Source organism: Spea bombifrons, chromosome 5 (genome assembly GCF_027358695.1).
Source record: "Spea bombifrons isolate aSpeBom1 chromosome 5, aSpeBom1.2.pri, whole genome shotgun sequence".
Taxonomy (NCBI): Eukaryota; Metazoa; Chordata; class Amphibia; order Anura; family Pelobatidae; genus Spea; species Spea bombifrons.
The window spans coordinates 22870652-22888408 of NC_071091.1; the positions used below are offsets into that span (position 1 = coordinate 22870652).

A 17757-nucleotide genomic window follows, 5' to 3' on the forward strand; every position below is an offset into this window, starting at 1 on the left:
TACATTACATTTGAGTTGGTTTTGACATCATTGTTGGGGGGTGAGAGGGGCATAGAAATTGGTTGTGTATGCTGTAGATCAGCTATCAGTAATTTTATTACATAATTTAAAATGCTAAGTGTAGGGGACATTTCCACTTTGACGTACAGGGTAAAACTGTTCCCTAATCTTTATCTGGAAAAGCTGCACTGGTAATAGGGAAGTTTACCGTTACTTGGCTTCAAATATAAAACAAAATATTAATATGTAGAGGGTGTTCTAACTTTGTTTAACTGTTACCATTGTGAGTCTATCCTGATAACCATATTGTGTCAACAATGTGGTCATTCCTGGTCAACATAAGCAGATGCAGATCAGAAACCCTGAAGACTGGTTTATATAATCATTTCTCAGGAACGCTCTTATGATTTTCTAACCCCTCCCAAATGTACCCGGTGCTGGATTGTAACTGGGATCTATGTGAAATAATCTAAACAATCTACGACATGTTTGAAGACATTTTAAAAAATTCTAAATAAAACAGGAAGGCTTCTTTGAATTGTTTTGGAGGCCAGAGAATAACTCACGTCCAATCTGATTTGCTGTTTATACCTTCAAATAATAAATAGCCCCAGCTGTACATTTTACTCACCTAGCCATATGCAATTAAGGATATGTAGCACATAGTTTAAAAAAATATAATTATCACATATTTATTAGTAAGCTCTAGCTTAAAGGTCAGCACAATGGGAGATCGTGCAGCCGTTCCACTTGTGGCCATCTTAGCACGATGTTCAACAACTACAGGGTTCCAGGGTTTTTTAGCACTACTCCAGGGCCCTATTCATAAAGGGACGACTCTGCTCAAGTGTTGATGTGGAAATTCTTTTGTAGCTATCTGAAACTTGCCGATGCTTGACTATGCCCAAATTACAGGTTCAGAAGCGAATGTAACTTTAACACAGTGAGATTTAAAATCATCAGAGCTTTCTGCAAAGGTGGCCTCAACGTAAAATTGTTGAATTGACTTACTTTCTCTAACACTGGAGTTAACAGTGAATTATCACACCATCTAATGTATCTATTATGAAGAGGCAACACCAGTGAGCTTCTGTCCTCACAGAGGAAACTTCAGAATCAATTTAGCGAACAAATCTTAACGTAAGTATATACTTACGTTAAGTCTATATACTTAAGTAAAGTTATATACTTAACTTACGTATTTAGACCACCTAGACTGCAAATGCTAGAAAATTTGGTTCTCTTTTCAGAAAAGAAGGTGTAAATCAGCCACACATATTTTCATATATCTTAAGTGTCCATCTTTAGCAGGGAGAACCCTTCTTTTTGACCCAAATCCCTCTGTCCCTCTTTTTCTCTCCCTCTTTCTAGCATAATATTTGTCGGACATAAGGCTATCATAGTGTTTTGCAGCTCTAAAATGCACATATTTACAGAGAACAGAAAATATATTTATATATTAAATTGTAAAAGGAAAACATGTTATTCTTCTTAGAAATGCCTTAAGACAATAGGTGAAAACAGCATGTATACATTGCGCTAAAGCCCTAGCTGCTAAGGCCATGCTATTACATTCTATATAGCTATGCCATTGACATAACTGCTTAACAAAGTGATCTGAAATGACCTTTAATGGACTTCCCATTAGTGAAAATAATTCCTAATCAGTCTCATCTACTTGCAAAAGGAAGTTAGAACATAATATAAAATGCACTGCATAGAGAATGTGGGCATTTATCCTGTAATAATTGTTTCTCATAACTGCTCAACGCTGAAGCTTAGCCAAATCCTAAGGCATGCATAAACATTCTTTTAAGTCGATTCCTGTTATTACGCTATGTTTTTATACTTGATTGTGTTTCACTGACAAAGTAATTCATTATTGTAACTGGGAAGACAAGTTTTGCAAGAGATAGTAGTCCTGGTGGCACAAGCAATACTGTGGTGAAAGCCAATTTTCCTCTCTCAAGTCTCCGTTCGAACAATAAAGGTCTCCGGTGATTCTTTCTCACTTTCTATCCATGACAGTGATTGTTTGTTACATACCTTGCTTATGATGTATATAACGTCACCGTGTCTAAAAGATAACTCATCCGGATGATCTGCAGTACAGTCCCACAGACCTCTGTAGAAATTTGCATAGTCTTTGTCTTTTCCTAGAGTAATTAAGAAACAAACTGTTACACAAAGTAAAAACATTCACATAAATAAATAACACTTTTTGGGGTGATGCTTAGCAGAGCTGATACATTGTAAATAGTATCAGAGATGTATTTTTCCGGCATCTTGTTTCTTATGTATATATTCTGTCAAAGCAGGCTGTCAAAGCCCGGGTGATTTTTTTAGCTTTTGTTAATTCATCCTTTTATGATAAAATATCACGAAAATCATCTATTATTCTGGTATTAGCTATGTTTAATGTTTTTTTTTGTTAATTTATGTGTCCCACCTTTGAATTCCACCAAAGGCAAGGTATTTTACACAAAGATTCCCATACTTCTTATGATCCCTGAGTGAAGAATTAATTGAAACTGCTGTCCATGAAATATCTAGCAGTACAGCCATCCAAACCTTTGTAAAGGTTTTTTTTAGAAATATCATTGTACTAAGGCAGGGGTAGGCAATCTTCGGCTCTCCTGGTGTTGTCGACTACATCTCCCATAATGCTCTTACAGTCATAATGCTGGCAAAGCATCAAGGGAAATGTAGTTCACAACATCTGGAGAGCCGAAGACTGCCTACCCCTGTACTAAGGCATCACAGGACCAGCTTTCCCTGTAGTTAAGAAATTAATACTTGACCAGCAGTAATATAACATATAATATTTAAGTTGATTGGAGCGGGGCAATCATGTTTTTGTTCTGAAAGTGAAAATTGTTGTGTTATGCATTTCTTGTTATGTCCTATTTAACTCTTCTACAGCCTTGTGTGATATGATGGTGCTATATACATCAATAAATAATAATGTATTACTACCTTTATCCAGTTTTAATTAATATTTAATGTTTTATTACTGATAGAATTTTAGTTAAAAAATTAGCATTTTAGTGCAAGCATTTTCCTTTAGAAAGTTCATTATAATTTGATCTGACATGTTAAACAAGACAGTGTTATAAAGTTTTCCCATTGGATCACAAAACAAAAACATGTGCTTATTTTCAAGTTAATTTCCAAGCGTTATTCTGTGTATAACCATTATATTACCATTAGCATTCAAGAATATTCTTGCCGAGACAATAGATGGGATGGTCGGCCTGCCATGCACATCATTAACTGATTGATTATTAGCACGGATCCTACAACAAGCTGACTAATATATGGTACCCATGCACGTGCCGCAATCTATATTCAGCATGAGATATTAAGTTATAGCATCTTAACTTCATTGTGGGGAAATGATGTAGTATTGTGTGTTAACAAACACTGAACAAGAACAGCATCAATTATAAGGGAAATCTTGATTCCAAAGAATATGACAAGAAAGCATGTGTTAAACTATATAAATCCACATGCAAATGACATTGTCTGATTTTGATGGACATGCAAATGCAACAGAGCCACGCTGTATCAGAAATGCCAGTCTAGGTTTGTTATATGATCTCTGAACAGCAGGCTAACTGGATTCCCTAGCACTTTAAAGCTCACATTTGCATATCATTAGCACATTTTAAGCATAATGTATAGCTCACGGATAAATTAAGCAGGTTTATCATGCCGCAATGCACAGATAGTCTATGTGTTGAACAGCAGAAGGAAATTGACACATGTAAATTAAAATAGAGTAAATACCTATCACAATTAGCTGAGAAATGGTTCATGTATATACTGTAAAAAGTAAATATTTTAGTAAATATAAGTAGATTAATATGGGTAGACAGATATTGAGATGGGTATTGGGGGAATAGAGATAGATAGTCATTGTCTTTATCTCTGGGGACAGGCTACAACCCAAACCACTGGGGGCACCTTGCACACCTCATTAGTTAAAAGAAGCAGATGAGTGCACCATTGTTGCTAGTTTTCAGTAACTACCCCGATTACTGTTTTTAAGAACTAGCATTTCTGCCTGAAGTGTTAGATCATTCTCTTCCTTTTTTGTATTGCAGTAAATATAGATGCCAAGATCTGGAACCATATTTCAATGCCCTTATTGAATAGCTGGCCAGAACTAGAAAAGAAGAATACGACGTTAGATCAAGACTCTTTGATATCTCACTAGGTTACCGATGAGAGGAGTACAGTGGGTACAGTGCCTCTAAACACTGGCACAAAGTGTCACTGGGGGGACATACTAGTCTTTGGACACTTTGCCCAAACCCTGCCCACCTGCCCGGAATGCCTTTCCACTTATTGCTCCATATGATGTTGTAATTGTCTCAGGGAGGAGAAAACGTCCCCAAGTCCACTGATCTTCCAGTGTTCTCAGATACAATTAGGAGTTGTAGAGTTCTTTGGCAGTTGCTGTTACTGATGTACCGTATATCAATTTGTTATACACTAGGACAGGGGCGTCCAACGTGGCGTCCACGGGCCAAATGCGGCCCGCCGGACTTCGAGCAGGGCTGGACTGGCCCTCGGGAGATTTCTAGGTGGGCCGGCCGGTCCATGGGCTGGCAGACCATCATTCAAAGCGGCCGCACGGCCAGGACAGAGCCTGTCCTGGTGTGTGTGTTTGGGTGTTGGTGTGGCAGAGCCTGTCCTGGTGTGTGTGTTTGGGTGTCGGTGTGGCAGAGCCTGTCCTGGTGTGTGTGTGTTATAAAAGTTGTTCAAAAAAAACTTTCCCACTGTTTTTTTCATTATCGCCAAGTTAACCCTGTATTAATATGCATTATAAAGCTAAAAAGCCATATTTTCTCTCAATGAAAAATGCGTGCAGCCCACGCACACATACATTTCTGATGAAGTGGCCCACTGCAGAAAAAACTTTGGATACCCCTGCACTAGGAAAAGATGCAAAAATCTAGGTAGAACAGCATGTTCTTTCAATGCTCACTTCCCACCCATGTCTTAACAATTTGCTAATAACCATGCCCCATGATGTGACTAGCCCCTTCTCCTCCCCAAAAAAAGGCTTAAGGCTATTATGGCTAGGAAATGAGAAAAATACGACAATGAAAGCTTTCTAAACAGGGAATTAGACAAATTACATGAGCAAATTGGTTTTATCTCCCATTGGACTTTATGCTTCTATAGCTCCGTAATTTACAGAAATATTAAGATTGCCAATTTTAAAACTCCAGTGGTACAACTGTGTGCCTCCCTCAATGAAAAATGCACCAAAGGGTAGTCGATCAATGAAACAACCCTCAGAGGTAGAAGCCTATCAAGGATTCTAAAGGGGCTAGAATAAGCTACTAGAAAAAAGTTATATTTTTAGGTAAATAATGAGACAGGTCATTGGCAATTTATGTTTCTTTGTTTTGCGAACTGAACCTAAGTCGGTTATTAAATCAAAGAAATGATTGTTTATTTCTCACTGTGTTCCTATAGCAAGATTGTGAGAGTCAGCGGGCCTGAAATTGCTTCTGCTGCTTATCAGGGCTCTCTAACAACAGAATGCCTGCACTTTGTAAGCGGCTGTAACAGAGGTTAATTCCACCCTGACATTTAAAAAAAAAAGCTCAAGAGAAAAAATTGCCAACACACACAATACAATAATAGAATTTACTCACATAAAAATGCAAAAAGTGCCAGGACAAAAAAAAATTATTTAAAATAAAGAGCTAGAAAGTGTAAAATTAATAATCTGTGCTGTGTTCCTTTCACGCAGTCTTCGGTGTAATTATTTTAGTGCTTTGTACTGGTGACATATGATGTGCTTATTTCCTTTGTGCAAAACACAAAGCCAGCCTAAACACTTACAGCAACCTGTTTCTGCTTTCCTGTGTAGGCCCTGAAATCAGCCCTTTGTTTCCTGTCCACATGTCAGAATAGGAAAAGCAGCGGAAATTGACTTCCTGAACATGGTCTTCATGTCCACCCTTCTTCTGACAGCACAAGAGGAGTGATGTATAAAGGGCACATCTGGCTGGGAGGGCAACCCAGACGACATTTCCTTACAGGACACAGTTAAGATACGGCAACCTTGCCTAGGCTTTACAGAGGTGCTAAGTCTTGATAAGGAACACATCTTTGGTGGTTTTTATGTCCTGGAATGTCTGTATTATTAAAAAACGGAATGTCCTTGGGCTTACTGACAGATCTTGCATTTGAAACCTAAAGGCTAAGAAACATTCCTAAATGATGCATCGTCACATGGATTTATTTTTCATGTTAGGCAGACACTGTAATTAGAAGCGTGGCATCCTGCCAGACTTTAAAACGGGGCAGAATACTCTTAAATACCTTTCTATTATCTTATTTTGCAGAATCTCTTCCATGCTGTTGCTTCTAGGATTTTTGCCTCCTCCACCCATCCCCGATTCGATTGCTCTCTGCTATAATCATATGCAATGAACATATGCATGGCCAACATTTAAACAAGCTGCAGATCAATTAGTGGTCTTAGGTTTATCTGATTTTTATCAAAGAAGACAGAACTGCAGGTCGATTGTCAGAGCCTGTGTCAAGTTGACCTTTTCAGAAATGTCTACATCGCCAGTCCCCAGGGTTACTTGTTGTCCTCTGTCAGCCTTTGAATGGCAGAAGTCTGTTCTGTTCAAGCACAAAGTATACACGGATGTCTATATTACATTCTCATAGGTGTGACAGCGGCTGCATGTTGTATCTATAAACTGTCCTTTAGCAGTGACACTTCCTCAATGATGATAAGCTAATTTATGCAACTAAATCTCCTTTGTGCAGAAATGAAAGCTAATTGAGTCATTACAAAGTAATTCAGGAAGGAATACCTTGTACAAATGGGCTTACTTTTGAAATCCATCTCAAGTGTTTTCCATGCATAGTAAATGGCTATAAGTTTTTAGCTGCAGCACAACGTCCCAACCCAAACACATAACTTTTTAGAGCCGTGAATAAATTTAACATGTACAGCCAGAATGATGAACATTATATTGTAATTACCTAAAGTGGTGCTTGGGGAAGCCTGGCTGAGTTTTTGGGTCTCCTTTTCAACAACTGGATTACTGCCTTCATCTGGAAAAAAAACGAAACTTGTGAAAACTTAATGAAAAAAATAGAGAAGAAAAAAGCGAAAACAGTAGTTAAACACATGGTTTGGCACATACATATGGAGTATCAAGCCAGTAGCGCTCTAATCTACAATTCCCACCAGGCTCCACCAAGTTGTTCGTTAAGAAAAGGTTAGTTAAATATGATAAACAGTAAGCTGCAGGTAAAAAAAAGTCTAGAAAAGTGATTATGTAAATATAAGTTCATCCCTTATATTTGTGCTGAGAGAATCTTCTCTTGGGGCTAAAAATACATTGCTTCCTCTCCAGTGCGCCGTACAAAGGAGGGGGAAATGGTCCAAACAACAGGTAATTTAAAAACAGCTGCAAAGCAAACATTTTCTCAAGAGCCTGCCAATATGACTTAATGTGTTACTCTCATGTTGACAGATGACTTGGCTTCCCCTGCCTCATCAATCTCTGGCCTTTCTTGTGAAATTGTCAGTAAGACTGACAACTTTCAAAACTAGAAACCACTAACTTGCTTCACGTGGCGTCAAGAAGCCAGTGTCCCTGGTCACTTGGAATCAATAACCTTTAGATAATGCATGACGGCGATCACATTGATAGAAAAATGCTAGATGCAGAAAACTACATGCTATTGGGGGGGAAAAAAACGCCAAGTGGGAAAGATATTAATATCCTTGGTTGGAGAAAGAAATTCATAAATTAGAGAAGATTCTATTAAGAGGATCCAAGTTTGGCAAGATAAAGTATTATGGTGAATTAAATCACAGTTCTCATGTGGCATCCGAAAATATTTTTCCGGAAAGTAAATGTCTCATTTGCTATTAGATGATGCACTAAACTGTTCCTGTTAAAAATATCTAAACTGGCAAATTTGTGATTTAGGGTTTGATTGCAGTGAAAATGCAAGAAAATGGAAATGCTATGTTTTTAGATCTCTGGAGGACCTTTGGATAATGGAAGAAATGTTCCATACTGCGTCTAGTTCCATGGATCTTTATAATAGCATCTGGTCTAGGTGGTTAAACTCACCAGTCGGTTTGTGGAGTTTAATCTTAAAATGAATGGGGATTGTTTGACTTGTGCAATTGAAGATGAATATACGTTAACATGGCTTGATAAACATTTTGGGAAGGCAGTGGTGTGGGGACCCCTCTACATTAGAATTACAATTAAAAAGGTTCTGGTTCTGTTGTGGTATTAATTGAATGATATTTTATAAACAAGCACTAAATTCGTTTTGTATGTTCTCTGTATATTTATGTTTTTTGTATGTTATCTTTTTTTCTTTTCTCTCACCATTCGGCCCCGAATGTGGGGGACCTGAGGGAGCTGAAAAGTCCAAAGAGATTCTTATAAGCTGTTTAAAACAAACCTACTTGTTGTTGCAATTAAGAAGATAACGATGAGTGGAAATATTTTGTATAACATTCCCATGTAATGTGAAATGCAAAACTGTTAATAAAAAAACTCAAAAAGGACCAGTAGTTTTTTTCAGTCCCCCGGCTCTCTAAAAAGTAATGTAAGCAAGAAATACTTGTCTTTTATTTCATGAGCTGTTCATTTTATATCATTATGGCCAAAGATTGTAAGCTTCTTTGAGCAGGGCCCTCATCAAGTTTTTGTTTCTCTAGGTCCGAAATTGTGATGTGATGCATTGCTGTTTACCCATTGTACAGCGTTGCGCAATACAACGGCGCTATAAAAATGAATAAATAATAATAAAGTACATTGATATGCAATTTCATCTACAACCAACTTCTGCCATGCCTTAACTTTTCATTTTCAGCGTTGGTGACAAATGACGCTGGCTTCTCAATGCCAAATGCTCAGAACCCGTGAAATGCAACATTTATTAGTCATTTTTCTGACATATGATGACACCATGACTGAACACTGGAGATGGAAATATAGCTGTTGTCGGCTTACAGTCACAGGAAGTGTCCATTTATAATTCATGAGTATACCAATCTATCTGTATTATACATGGGTGCCACTGCGTCTAATCCTCAAATATAAATATGTATAAAGTTAAGTAAATCCTGATAACCAATTAGTTCTGATGACTAAACTGAGGTTTATTGAACAGTGTTGCAAAACTGACTGGCATAGAAGATTTTCCAGTAATAATACAGTTTGTAGGATTATATACACATTATATAAATATATATATATATATATATATATATATATATATATATATATATATATACTCTCTGTATATATACATATATATGTATATATATATATATTCACATACAATTTTCAGAAATTAAAACCTGCTCTACCATGCAGTAAAATCTGTCAAAGCACACAGATAGTTGTAGGGGTTTTCATTATATTGTTTCCATGAAAATCATACCGCAAATCTGGAAGATTCTTACAAATAAGCAGCTTGTGTTTACATGCCTCTCCGCAGCAATGTGGAACCCTTCAATTTATCACTGTATTATTCCAATCACACACTATCCATACAGATAAATTGAGAGTCTTCATCTCTTCATTCGCAAGCTGTTTTTTTTTAAATCTACCAGTACTTTTAGTGGATAGTGTCCAGAGGTGAGCGTTGGAGCCTATACATACTCGTGCTTTGGTTAAACAGAATGTGCAGATGGCCAAGGGTCTTCGGAACTGCAGTCCAAAAACAGACCTAGTTGTTTTTCACTAGACTAGATATACTTTATTCATTATTCTCTAAAAAACGATTTCTTTGGTCACTGAGTAGTAAGTAAATCATCCTGAATGTGATATCTTCTACCAAGTACTCAACTAGGTTAGTTGTTATTATTTATTGATTTATGTTGCACCAGCATATTCTGAATTCTGTACAATGAGGTTGTAAAAGAGCACTCTTCATATGGTATGGAATTCATTCTACCCCCGATCTTCAGTCTCATAAGATCTACTTTTAAAGCAGTAACTACAAAATGGTGACTTGAATCTAGCTGATGGTGGTTTTTTTGCACATTGCTCGTGTTTTGTGGAAGAACAGCTCTTCATTTTGTATTTAAATATCCATCTGTATTCTGCTTCTGTAAATAGAGCTATACTGTTTAAAGTGCAAATCATTTAAGCATAATACATAATATTGCACCGAATAATAAATACAACTAAAACAATTTAGACAGAGAGGATGATTTCATACACATAAAATGATAAATTAGTAGATCTGGCTACAGCCTTGGTACTGGGTGCCGACAGGTTAATCCCGTAGCCTGGTTAAATGTGACAGGGTGCTGGAGTTAAAGGTGCCTCCAAGATGACATCATGCACAACAAACGCATGAACAGAAAATCCACACTCACTTGTCTTGAGACAAGAATTAGTGCTCACAGGAGCAAGTGGCTACAGGATGAATGAAGCTTAACGCGTTTCACACCCGTGCTGGCGCTATCTCATGAGCTAGAGTGCAAAAATTAGCTATTTATATCATATTGTGTATCCCTCAATTTTTTTAATGGCAATGATGGTCAGGTGTGTACAATTGCACATTCAATTGTATTGCATGATTCATCAATAATATGATATAAATAGCTATTTTTTTGCACTCAATCTCTAGCACCGGTGTGAAACGCATTGGCAAACAGATGCAACGTAATGTATTACATTAGGTAGGAATTTCTATGGCTAATCATAAGAGTAGTTGCGTGGGATTAATTAAAAGTAAAGTCTTGAATGGCCTAGCAAACTAAAATGTGTACTGTAAAAAAAAAAAATAGATTGTGTATTTATGTTAGATTTCTGTCTTCTCTCCTGCCGTGATGAAATAAGTTATTTCTCAACTCAAGTTTGTCAATGTAATTTTGGCAAATTAACTCCTCTGTAAACTTATTTCATGAGATGTACTGATCAAAATTAAAAGTTGAGAATTTTTTTTACAAAAAAATTCCCATGACATCACTGATGATGTATGTTACTGCAAGAGTGAAATGTTGATTTAAAATAAATGCATGATGTCTTCATAGCAGTTAAATTCATTGCATCAAACTTCTTTTAACAATTTTTTCATATTTTCAGCTTATTTAGTGGTACACAATCTGAACATAAATGGCTTATTTATACTTTTAATATCATTAAAATGCATTGTGCCTGGCAAATAAAAATTAAGAAATATATTTAATTTTAATAATAATAATTTAGTGCTTTAGGCTTATGATAAAAATAATCAAATATGTATTGGCTTCTTTTTTCTTGTCTCCTGCTGATGTGTCTTAGATTTGTATTATAATCTTGTCAAAATCACAAACACAAACCAGGACCATAAGACTCCTTCACTGAATTCCAAGGAGTGATCTCTTATGAAGTGGTGACTGGCTAACGGAGACAGCAGACAGCACTTTGAATGATGACTCTGCTCAAGATAATCCTGAGTGCATCTCTTTAAACTCTGTTTTACCAGCAACCATATTTGATAATAATGTCCACTGACATATCAATCTTCCATGGATACTTCTGACATCCATCTGTACAAATAAAGAGTTATTTTTTAAGCAGAATTGATTTACTATAGATATGTGTAAAATAAATAACATGTTTTTATTCCTGAAGATTCAAGTAGTCTCATCAACAGGGTGTTATGATATTGAAAGACTTCCCTTCGGGAGAGGGTATAAATGCCAGTATCACTAAAATATGAATACATACAGGTAAATGAATACCATAGTAAATAATATTATGTATGTTTTTTCTGTTACAATGTTATCTAGGGGTATAACTTACTGATTTCATATCCATATATACTGTCCATATATTTACTGCACTGTGCAAAAGTTTTAGGCTGGTGTGAAAAAATGCTCTATGGTAAGAATGCTTTCAACAATAGGCATGTTAATAGTTTTTGTTATTTAACAAAATGCAAAGTGATCGAACAAGAGAATTAACTAAATCAAATCAATGTTTGATGTGACCCTCCTTCGAGGTACTAGGGTGCAGGTGATATACATGGCTGATGGAAAGCCAACAATCGCCAACAGCTGATTATCAGAGATGGCAGAACTTCCCACCACTTGACCCAAAATCCTGGATGATGCTTGACGTGGCACCGAACAAGCTAACCAATATATAAATGAATGTGGCATGGACAGCCATACACTGCTACACCGCTAGTGTAATAAACACTTTGTTACAATGTAAGCTACTGACATTTTGTTACTACTATGCCAGTACCGACACATGTAGAAACAATCTCACAGCTTGAGAGGCACTCTACAGGGTGTGTTAAGAACATCCTGGGTGATGATCCCTCCAGTTGCTGATAACACATACTTTGTGGAAAAAAATGTGGGAAAATACAAAATGAATAACAAACAATAAATAGTAAAACAATAAAAAGCACCCTTTCAAGGAATGCAATTATAAGGTATTTGTGTACTCCGGGGTTGTTGAGTATAAATTTTATTTAAAAAATCTCAACAAAATCACAAAAAGTATGCAAAAAAAAAATGCAGCTGCAATTTTAGATTTACAAACTTAAGAAGTGGTTGGTGGGGAAATAGCTGTATAAAAATTATACGATTACATTTGTTAAGTCGCCTAGATTGTTTGTTTTTTTAGGAACATATACTTTTTGCAATCAGTAAGCAGTATTCAGAACCAACATATTTTAAAAAACAAATTTGAAAAACATGTAGTTTGGAAACAGTGATGAATCTCCAGGTGGTTTTGTTTCGAAACACCCCTCTGCATATATCTTTTTATGTGGGACCTGCTCATTTGTGGTAAATAAATACATAATATCAAATTTGCACACAAACGATTCAAGGATATAATAGCACCTTGTGTAGTCATGGAAATAGATAATTTAAATTGCTGACAGCAGTTATCATTAGGGGAAAAAAGATCAAAACGCTTTGCGGTCTCCTATGATCACTGAGCCCCTGCAAAGCAGGGAAATATATTATACCCTTTAAAATGTATCTTTACAAATGTTACTTTAGTAAAAACAAATCACAGCATATACAAAATGTGACACTTTTGCAGCAAATCTGACATCTTTATTATAAATAACCTCTTATCTGACACCTCTGTTGTTACCCCCCCAGAAACCACAAGTCTTATGAGAAATATATGTATAGATGTCTATTTCTTATCTAATGAGTAGACTCATTGAGCCCCATGCAACACCCCTCCCCAAACTCACATATAAGAAAAACAAATAGCTATAGATCTAACTAGTTTTTTTTAGACAGGAACCAGACTATGATTAGTTAGCAGTCATGTAAAAATGTAGGGATTCATATAATTAAAATAAAGTGCTTTAAAAGACTATATTTACATGAATATATATCATTTCGTAGGAATGGTATCTTCTTAAAAAATCTAAAGTGATACAAATGGAAAATTAGACTAATTGTTTACAAATAACATGCTATCAAGTACTCCCAGCAACAACAAAAAAGTCAAAATATAAAAAATGGAGGTTTAACTTGTAATTGTATACTTTAAGTTAATGACACACTGAAATAGAACAGAGCTGGGCACTTCATCCAGCAAATAGCAAAAATATTTGAAGTATTTACAAGCTGTGCTTCTTTTCAAGATGGATTCTCTTATGTACACAGAGACAAGAAGATTTACGCTGTATGGTTCAGTAACATGCGGTTACTGCAGACTGATGTAAACTTGGCCCTGCTGGAACCAATCCCTGAGAAAGTAATTTATAGAGCAGGACTAGTGAAGGGACACTCAACTCAGTGTAGTACAAGCTAGAAAAAAGGAAATACCGCTATTGGCAGCGGCCACAGGAATAGTCTGGCTCCCAGATGCTTCTTTCAATCACTTATCACAATCACTTAAACACTGTTTAAACAACTGACTATTTTGCACTTATTCCATAGAAGACCCACAGGCCCAAATATTATTATTATTATGAAGAAGAAGAAATAATAATAGATGCTTGGTATTTCTAAAAGGAACATATCTGTTTTGCTTTAAACAGCTCTACAAGTGCCAATTTAATTTTAAGCTACTAAGGAGAAACTGTTTACATAAAAAAAATTCATCCCGTTTTTAAATCACTGTTATTAGTTATTAGTTATCTCTATAGTTATTAGAGATATTTCACTTTTCACAAGGAAGCAGAGGTCTGTGACTCAGCGTAGCTAGCATTATTTGAGCAATTTCCTGTCCTGTACTCTCCTTCCTCATCATCCATCCTTACAAAGGCATCTTAAACCAATCATCAGCAATCAGTGACATAGCAGTTGGGCAGAGATAGCACAATGGGAGAAATATCCATGCAGATCTTGAGAAACAGAAGTATATAATAGCTATTTAGGATTTGGGAAAAGTGACATATCTTTTTTTAAGGTTCACATTAACTTATTCTATTCCTGTGATAATCTTAGAGTTGAGAAAACAGTGTCTTTTATAGGTTCCCTCCTAGGACCAGCCCTACTATATAGATTAACTACACAGGTGCCTAGGGAGTCAGGAGGGGGTGCTATGAAATTTTGCCTATAATGGAATTCATGAAAGCTTGGGGTGTGCATTAAGCTATTCTAAAGAAGTATTAGGTTAGTTAATACGATATCACTATCAATACATCTGTAGAATGTTAGCAAGCAAGTGCATGCAGGAGTGGGGCACTGCAGGCATCGTTCCTCCTGGGCTGGTCCTCTTACCTTCATTGTCATTACAAGGAATATCTATCCAATGAAATTAACAAACAAGCCATGCAAATTCTTTTTCAGCATATAGGAAAGTGTGATTTAGTAGAAATATACAGCCATGCCCTGCTTTAAGGACCGCCACTTTAAGGACACTCGCAAGCAAGGACATAGTTGCAGCGCTTTATGTATGCTTGTTGAGACTTTTGAGCATTTTGTGGTGGAAATAACCTATTAGAGTGCAGTACATGCATTGATAAGTGAAAAAAGGTAGTGCTTCACTCTAAGTAGATTTGTATTTACATACATGCTCTGAACCCATTACATATGTTAATGTGGGGTATGCCTGTATGTATGTATGTATGTATGTATGCATGTATGTATGTATGTACAGAAGCAGACTTTTATTTTAAAAGATGTGTATGTGATTTAGTTGCAAAAGATTGTGTTTACAATTGTGTACACTCCAATGCTGAGCTCTAGCTACCCCAATTATGGGGCCTGTCTAACCAACCCTTATATTTATACTGGGCCCCATGAATTTTGGCAGCATGTACTGTTTTTTTTTTTTTTTTTACTAATTTATAAGAAAATGACCCTGCATCTTCAATCAGCATACCTTTATGAACAAACCACAAAATGTTTACATAACTCATAGTATATTTTCAAAATAAATATTGGGTAAAATTTAGAACAAAGAAAACTATTGGGTGAGGTTTGCCACTAAGTCATAACTTATTCCCTGGACAGATCGTTTTACATTTTATTTCCTATTATTTTACATTTTTCAACTTGGCATGTAAAAATGCACAGTATCATGGTGCCAGAATGGAGATTGTCTGAAATGAATTATCTCTCTATTCTCTTACATCTAAGAACATCTGCATTCTGTCTTTCCAAAGTTATGTTGGAATCCTGAGCTTACCCATCTAAATACCCAAGCAAATCATTTTGAATTATGAGCAAATTGTTTGGCGAGAGTACAATTTCTGGAACCTAGAATAATGGTGCCGTGTAGTCTATAATACTCTCTTGCACTACAAACCTGCTGTGAAAGATTTGGGCTCTACACATCACAAGAATTTATAATGCCATATTGTAGGATATTCCTGGTGGTTTATTAGATTTAAAGTAATTGTGATATAAGCTTATTTTATGTGCTGTGTCCTCTTTGTAGTATGTTATAACAGGTTCAGCAGAAACTTACAAAGTTTTTGAAAAAAGAATTAAAATATGTCAGTTGTTGATGAAAAGAAGGTTAACACATAGCTGGCTGAGTATTATGGGAGTTTTGTTTTTACAACAGCTGGAGATCTGTTAACCTGCTCTATACGACCTGAAAATAGGACATACTTCAACCCAGAGTCACGTTTGTTGCTAATTTGTAAATACAATGATCTTATTTGTTTCTGTCCCATTAATACATTTAAATGTCTATGTATAACCATTACATAAGTGGAGCCTGGTTTAATTCTATGGGTTTTCACATGCGGTTAACAGCATGCACATTAGCGATGTACGTACCGGCGAGCATTAGGCTCTTGTGCTTGAAGTTATTCTAGGCTTAAAGTATTGAAGAGACTCAGACCACTTTTGCCTTTTAATGCATGATGCTTCCAGGAAAGTGTAAGTACTGGCAAAAGATGATAAATGCCGCCCACTGGCTCATAGAAGTCATTAAATTAGAGTAGGTAAGGCGGCAGTGAATTCCCCGAAGGCCTGTTCCGGCTCATTGTAATGGCTCTTGTTATTTGTGTCATTATGTAGAATCCATGTTGTTATAGGCTGACAAGTAAAGACTTTCAACAAGGAGACTTTTGAAAGACTGCAGAGGTGCTTCTTATGTTCCCATTAATAGTAAATTATTATTGTGGAGTAGTAGTAAAAATATCCCCTTAAATTTAGGAAAAGTACCATAGATTTTATGAACAGGCTGTGGCAAGGCAGAACAGGATCGGAGAAAATGAAAAAAGACTTTATATCCTTTCTGGAAAACGTGTCCCTACCTATACAGGTTTGAAAAAAATATCTGTGGAATGGCACAGAACAGATAGATAAGATCCTATAACTTATTAGTGGTTTGTATGGACACTCTAACCTTTTGTTATTTACACAGAAAATTAAATTCAGCCTCGGTTTTAAAAACTAAATCATCGTATATTTCGGTGCCACGGACAAAGCTAGGTGGAAAATCATGCAAAGCGTGGATCCATCAGAATGGTTAAAAGGCTGACTGGTGCGTGTGTGGGGGGGGTGTCCACGCTACAATTATTATAGATAGTTGTTCTAAATATTTTTATCCAATATGGTCCACGACAAATAACTAAAGGCAGATAACCAATTTTCTGGCAAGTAAGGCAGGTTCTGACAAGTATGTACTGAGTGCCAATGATTTGCTCTCTCTTAGCACAGCCCTTTTGTAAAATAAAATGTTTTTCAGTTAAAGGTTTAGCTAAACGTAGATTTATCTAAGACTTATCTGAGTTTACCGGTAAATGGGTCCATGTTACGAACTATATACAGTACAAGCAGACGCTCACAAACGTAATGTCAGCATCTTTTTTTAATTGAAAATAGATACTTAAAGTCAAAATTAAATTTTTTCCTTGACATAATGTGTATATATTCAACATACAATTGTCCTATGCACATAACTTGATGCCGAAGCCCCCATGTCCAAGGGGGAAGAAGAGGTCATGTAAGGATGGCCTCAGGGCTTGTAGAGCAATAGGTAAATGGCGGCTTGCATGCCTCCTTTTGCATGAGCTTACTTACTTGTGAAGGAATGAACCTGGCATCAGAACCCAAGTACCACCATCGCCTAAGCTTTTTAGGGAGCCGTCTACCTTTCACTTATACGAGACGTGATGAAGCTTTAATGTTTGAAAATATCATGGATGTTTCCATATTGTGCCACAGTCTTGATAAATCATGGCAATAGGATTCCTTTTAATTCAACCTATTTGTCTTATTAGAATGTACATGTATAGCCTTTAATGAAGCTAAATATAAATATAATATACAGAGATAATGAAATCAAACTACAGCACATC

At 36.3% G+C, this 17757-nt stretch overlaps 1 protein-coding gene across 1 annotated transcript in view; it reads right to left on the bottom strand.

Moving 5' to 3' along the window:
- The window catches only part of SKAP2 (src kinase associated phosphoprotein 2), a 101256-nt gene that overhangs the window by 16427 nt on the left and 67072 nt on the right, over positions 1-17757 (bottom strand). The window contains exons 10-11 of the mRNA XM_053466830.1: positions 7024-7095; positions 2047-2156 (exon numbers count right to left, since the gene is read on the bottom strand). Coding sequence (XP_053322805.1) covers positions 2047-2156; positions 7024-7095 — 182 coding nt within the window. The remainder of the gene's footprint in view (positions 1-2046; positions 2157-7023; positions 7096-17757) is intronic.